General features: G+C 35.1%; 2 protein-coding genes across 2 annotated transcripts; both read right to left on the reverse strand.

The window, feature by feature from the left end:
* Positions 1–276: 276 nt before the first annotated feature.
* LOC112452568 lies at positions 277–6,507 on the reverse strand (the record flags this gene model as incomplete). The annotated part of the gene is made up of 3 exons (XM_025012852.1): positions 6,183–6,507; positions 5,995–6,099; positions 277–412 (listed from the first exon to the last, which is right to left on the reverse strand). Coding segments are annotated over exons 1-3 (375 nt in total), but the record flags the coding sequence as incomplete, so codon positions are not given.
* Positions 4,965–5,604, reverse strand: LOC112452567. Its single transcript, XM_025012851.1, has 2 exons — positions 5,330–5,604; positions 4,965–5,248 (listed from the first exon to the last, which is right to left on the reverse strand). The coding sequence occupies exons 1-2, from the start codon at positions 5,581–5,583 to the stop codon at positions 5,161–5,163; spliced, it is 342 nt and encodes a 113-aa protein (XP_024868619.1). The 5' UTR covers positions 5,584–5,604; the 3' UTR covers positions 4,965–5,160.
* Positions 6,508–6,626: the final 119 nt, after the last annotated feature.

Consider the following 6,626-nt stretch of genomic DNA (forward strand, 5'->3'; position numbering starts at 1 on the left):
TTTAACATGCCTTTTTTTAGAAAGAATGAAATATAGAAAATTATATGTAATTGTTTCGCCAATAATTAATAAACAAGAAAGACTCTATTTTTATATTCGACAACGTTTGGCTAATGTCGTGACAATTCGACCATTGATTTTGGTCAGATTAATCGTCAAGACTTTTTCGACCATGGATGGGTTCAAAACCAATGGTCGAATTGTCACGACATTAACCAAACGTTGTCGAATATAAAAATAGAGTCTTTCTCGTTAATGGAATATATTTCATTATACCTTGCTGGTATAATTACTTCCTGTAGTAGTGTCCCTTGTCATTCCTATTTCGATTGCATTATCATTTTCCTCTTGTATATTATGAGATAGTATGTTTGAATTTTCATCTGAATTTGTATTTGGATCAGAAATAAATTTACAATAATATAACATATAGATTTATGTTCATTAAATGTTAATAACATATTAATTATTATACAGAGTAGTCCACATAACTCTTTACAGTCTGATATCTTGGAAACTATTTCATTAAAAGGTTTAGGTCTTGAATTGTGTAGATCTGAAAGGTCTTCAGATCTAATTCAAAACCTAAACATTCAAAACCTTTAAAATCGATAAAATAGTTTCCAAGATATCAAGCTGTAAAGAATTATGTGTGGGCTATCGCCTGTATATTAATATTTATTTATATATTTTTCTTAAGTAAGAAAAATATCAAATAAACCTACTGAGATGTACTTTTTGTATTAAATGTACATTTAATTATCAATTATTTATATATTAATTATTTATAAATTATTTATATATTATAAATTATTTAGTAATATATATTAGACCATATAATATATATTAGACCATAGTTCTTGTATAAGGATCTTTCCCGAAATAGTAATTGGAGCGATAAATCCTAAAGGATCGAACAACTTTGCGATTGTTGACACAATAGACCGCTTTGACACGACCTTTGGTTTTTCTAAGTTTAACGTAGATTTGAATTGATCCGTGTGAGGGTTCCAAGCTAATCCGAGAGCGTGAATTGTCGAAGAGTCTGAGTCATCAATAAGCACACAAGACGTATCGATCCTGCTCTCTACCGGAATAGGGTTAAGTATCTCAAGTTCATTGCTAATCCACTTTTTTAAAGGAAAACCGCCCGCCATGCAAAGCGAATTTACCTGTTCCACAACTAATCTTGTCTTTGTAATCGTGTCTTCTCCACCGAAAAAATCATCTACATACCTGCTCTTCTCCATTGTGGGCAATGCTAGAGGAAAACGAAAGCCTTCGTCTTTAATTAGCTGTTTGAATGTACGTAACCAAGGAGAACAAATGAATCCATATGTTACTGTTAAAAGAATAAGAATAACAAGTCTTCCTAACTTATCCATCCATACAATTCGATGGAAATCCAAGTCATCAGGATGCATTCTAATTTGCCGGAACATCTTTTCTACGTCTGCAAAAAAGACATACCGAAAACAACGAAACCAAATAAGTACGTTAAATAGATTCAGTTGTAATTTCGGCCCGGAATGTAAAAGTTGGTTAATAGATAATCCAGAAGTGGTTTTACTCGACGCATTAAATACAACGCGTAATTTCGTACTGAGACTTTGCTCTCGAATGACTCCGTGATGCGGCAAGTAATAAGTTAATTCCGGTTCCGGATGGTCGCTTTCGACTGGTTTCATGTGTTTTAATTCCACGAATTCATTGATAAATTTTGTATATTTCTCAGCATATTCAGGATTTTTCTCGAATTTATTGAACAAATTGTTCATTAAACGAATAGCTTTATTCTTTGAGTTTCCGAGTTTACTAGGCGAATTTTTGAACGGTAATTTAACTATGTATCTTCCCTCCGCGTCTCTCGAATGTGTATTTTGAAAGTGCTTTTCGCAGGCTAATTCGTTTTCTGACAATGTTCTATTGAAGTTACCGAACTCTTCTGTTTCCCAGAATTTTCGTAAAAGATCGTGAACTTCATCATTAACTGTCACGTGATACCCCTGAACAAAAGTATTGTGACTTTCGTGGTTTGTTAAACCCGAAATAATCCAACCGAGTTTAGTTGATTGCGCGATCGGGGTGTTTGGATCTCCTCGAATTATTCCTTCTTTGATTATAGAGCAATACACGTCGGCACCTAAGATCAAATCAATTGAACCAGGTTTATTAAAGTTTGGATCTGCCAATCAAATTTCACTCACGTGCGACCACCTCTTTCGATCTATGTACAGACATGGAATAGACGACGTGAGCTTAGGTAAAATTTGCGCGTTCACTTCCATTTCAAATTCTGACTGAAAGTAAGGTTTGAGTATAAACATAGTAGAACCTTTAGTGTGCTGTGCTTTCTGAGAACCGATCCCAGTTAAAGACAAAGTGGAATTCTTACGAGACAACTTCAAAAACTGAACAACTTTTTCAGACACAATAGAAATTTCCGATCCTTGATCTATAAGTGCCCTAATGTTAATCGTTCGTCCTGACGGAGCAATCAGAATCACTTGCGCTGTTGCTAGCAGTACAGAGGAATTAAAGATTGTTTCCCTAGACGTATGTAAAACTTTTGCTTCAAACGTATTCACATTATCTTTTGATGGATCCCTAGGATTCTGCTTAGTATCGTTTTCCTTTGAAGTCGATGTATTAGATTGATGAATGGACGTATGATGTTTCTTACCGCATCTTTGGCACCTCTTTGTAACTCGACAATCCGACACTCGATGTCTTCCGAGGCAATTATAGCAAAGCCGATTCCGAGTGATAATAGTTATTCTTTGTTGAATAGATTTAGAACTATACTGAGGGCAAGACGTTATAAAATGGTTCTCGTTGCACAAGTTACAACGGGTTTTAACCTTCGAATTGTCAACAGATTTTCCTTGGTAGTTCACTTTCGCAGCGTTTGTCTTTATTGGTTGCGAAGACTTTCCACTTTGAGATTTCTCAATAGATACTAACGTCGATAATCTTGAAAACAGAAATTCCCTAAATTGTTCCCAAGATGGTGAAGATCTTGACGATCCTAATTGCGCTTCCCATAATTTTATAGTCTCCGAATCTAGCTTATTAGTACAAATGAACACTAGGAACGTATCCCAATATTCGATGGGACAATTTAATGATTCGAACGTACGATATATTTGCATTATCGTAGAATAGAATTCTTCTAATTCTTTCGCAGATTCTTTAGTAACGCGTTTTATATTCATTAAAGACTGAAACGTTGTTTTTTCCAATAACCGAGTATTTTCGTAGAATAGAATCAATGAGTCCCACGTCTTTTGAAAATTATCCGCAGTCAGAGCAGTATGTTTAACGAGGTTGAAAGCTGACCCCGTCAAATTAGTCTTTAGGTATTGAAGTTTCTCAATTTCTGACAACGTCGGATTTTCTATTACTAATGAAACGAACAAGTTTTTGAATGGAAGCCACTCCGATTGAGCTCCACTAAATCGTGGAATATTAATTCTTGGTAAGCGAGAATGTAAAACAAAAGTAGAACTGTTACTGGGAGGAGGTACTGATTGCAACGATGACGGTTCTGTAGTGGATAATTGATCCGACTCTAACAATTCTGTGAATTTTTCAAGAGCTTCTAAATAACCTTCTTGAGTCGCTTCGTACATATTGTGTATAAAATAAGCATGTTGTAGAACTTGCACTTGTTCGTTTTCAGACAATTCTAAAGCCGCAACTATAATAGCCTTATGAATGACAGTGAATTGATTCCAAACTTCTTTGAGATGAGCCCTTCGCGTTTGAATCCTTTGATGCGTTACGCGCGTCAACCCGACTTTAATTAACTCGTTATATGATTCAGCAATCGTTTTACTTAGAGCTAGCAGCTCTTCTAATCTCGCGAGTATGTGACTCAACCTCATATTGAATTAATATGTATTCGGGCGGAATGAAGAAACAACCGGTCCCCCGGAACAACTATCGCACCGAATGTGCACTAAAAGCACGTAATCTCTTTCCCGCCCTCCAACTGTATCTCCGAAATATTTTACTCAGACTATTTACCACGTCTGGGATCAATATATCCGGCTCGAAGGACCAATTAATGTACACGTCTTGAATAAGTCGTAATCAGCACGAGGGCCAAGAAAGAGACACGGCATGTTCGAATATCTACGGAGTATTTTAAACGTTCTATTTATTTTGTAATATAAATGAGCAAATGCCACAATGGCTGTTAAACGATACGTAAATGTAGTGAAAATTCATTTAAACATATAAATGTAGTAAACATAGCAGAGAAATATAAACCACAAAATTATGAATGAAATCGGTATGGTTATTAATAGTCACTTCACAGAGAAGAATGTAATGTCGATCAAGGTCTTTTCGAGTACTCATTAGTTAATTGAAACATTCGAGAATACAAGTGAATTAAACCAGATGTTCTTTATTATATTATTTTCAAATACGTATGATCTTAACACTTTATAAAGCAATCTAAAATGAAATGACTATTAATAAGACATTTATTACAATGTAAATATAATCAGCATAAATTCAAATGATTATTTAAAACATATAAAACTTGGAATAATGCATACTTCATCGTTCTTCAATCAAATTATCTTTTAATTTATAAATAATGAGAAACTTATTTAATAAGTATTCAACAATAGATGTAACTCAGGACGTACTATATCACCTTGTAATTATCAAAATTATTCTGAACTATTAATCCAAATTTCTTGTGATGAGTAGAATTTACTCAGTAGCATTAAACCATTTGGCAATATAAACACAAGTAAATTCCAATTCATGTATCAGTCGCAAATATTAAGTATCGAACATACGAAATATAAACTCTTATCTAATTCACGAAAACTGAATACGAGATACTTTACGTTTATGTAAACTTCGTAATACAGAAATTATATCCAGAATCGTAACGCAAGTAATTCGAAATTAAGTATTTGTAAGAGATATTTACAATGTTTTATCATTAGCAATTCGAACGATTGTCGTAATAAGGAGCGAATACATTTTACGAGAGACTAATTATCCGTATAATTCTTCATACACGACAACATAAAAGACGTGTAAGAAAAGGTAAAAGTTACGCGTGGTTGCAACCGATATTAGCGACGTTTACTTTGAGCACTCAAAGGAAATAATTCCGGTAGTTAAAGCACAGGATTATATCGTAGGATGATGCCCAGCAATCAACAGCGACGCAACTGTACATTTTAGCATCCCATGTAAAAAAGGAAATATCCTGAATGTTCTGCAATCATAGAGCGCATATATCTACAAAGTAGTACCCTTAGTTTGCTCCATGATTGTTGCCCAGAACATCAAGAGTTACCTTATATCCATTCTTTCACGTGTATGAAATATTTCTCCCGCTTTTGGGAATCGTGAAAGCCCAGCAAACAATCTCGGATAAAACCTCCTTTCGAAATAGTGAAAGCCACGCAAGCGATCACTGATTAAACCTCCTTCCGTATCAAGACATGTAATGGGCGAATCCCCGAAAATGGCGACGTCCGTCCTTCTCATGAACTTCGTCCTTCCTTCTATCTTCGTGGTCGTCCTATTCAATAATTCTGGCCTCGTCATGAAATCATCACACCTTCGTACGGCCACTGCAGATATCGGCGTCAGGTCTCAGAATTTCGGATAGCTACAATACACAGCAGACAACTCAGGATAGCTCGGACACGTCTGACCACGATGGACGAATGATCTCGAATGTTCTCTTTTTTTTCGTCTCTTGTTCTCGCACGCACGTATTTCCGAGAAGAACCCGGAAATCGCTTATTGCTAGGTCGCTATGCGGCTGCGCCGCTTCGCGCGCTACGTTCACACGCTTGTTACTAAATCGTATCGAATCGGTTGACGCTTCACAATTGTCATAGATGGCATCACGCTTCATGAGCGAGGGACCTTGACGCGGTAATTCAAACACCCTGTATATTAATATTTATTTATATATTTTTCTTAAGTAAGAAAAATATCAAATAAACCTACTGAGATGTACTTGCTCTCACATCTTCTCGTAAAATTAAACCTTCTCTGCCAGAAACAGCCAAAGGTTCTACATTATGCTTAGAACCTAAAAGTTCTGTTAATTCCCTATAATAATAAATAATGTTAATTTATATATTAATCCTTTATATATTACAAGTTTTCAAATTACAATAAAAATTGAAACTTACGCTTGATATGGACATGTTGTACGCCCTCTGCCCGTCTGTTTATTATTTGTAATCATGTTTTTAAATGACCTTTCAAGAGATTTATATTTGTTTTCGATTTGAATAACTGTAACATTGTATCCTTCTGATTGCATAACTTCACGTATTTTGTCCCATAATATTTTTCTTGTTTTGATTTTTCGGTTTATCAAAAGTTCTATTTTTTCTTTGTATATACTTAAAAACAATTTGGTACTCGCATCGGTCCAAGCAAAAGTATCATCTATCCTACGTTTTTCTTGTATAATCGTATTATTTTCATTTTGTATTACTGGAGGAGATATTATATTTTATGCAACACGTGCATGGAAAGTGCCCCATTACGCACGCTACGCGTGCGTGATAGACCACTTTCCAGGCACTTGCAACATAAAATAGGGAGTGTAAGCCGTGTGTAAAGATGAA

Source organism: Temnothorax curvispinosus, unplaced genomic scaffold (genome assembly GCF_003070985.1).
Source record: "Temnothorax curvispinosus isolate PA1 unplaced genomic scaffold, ASM307098v1 QBEX01003448.1, whole genome shotgun sequence".
In the NCBI taxonomy this organism is placed as follows: domain Eukaryota; kingdom Metazoa; phylum Arthropoda; class Insecta; order Hymenoptera; family Formicidae; genus Temnothorax; species Temnothorax curvispinosus.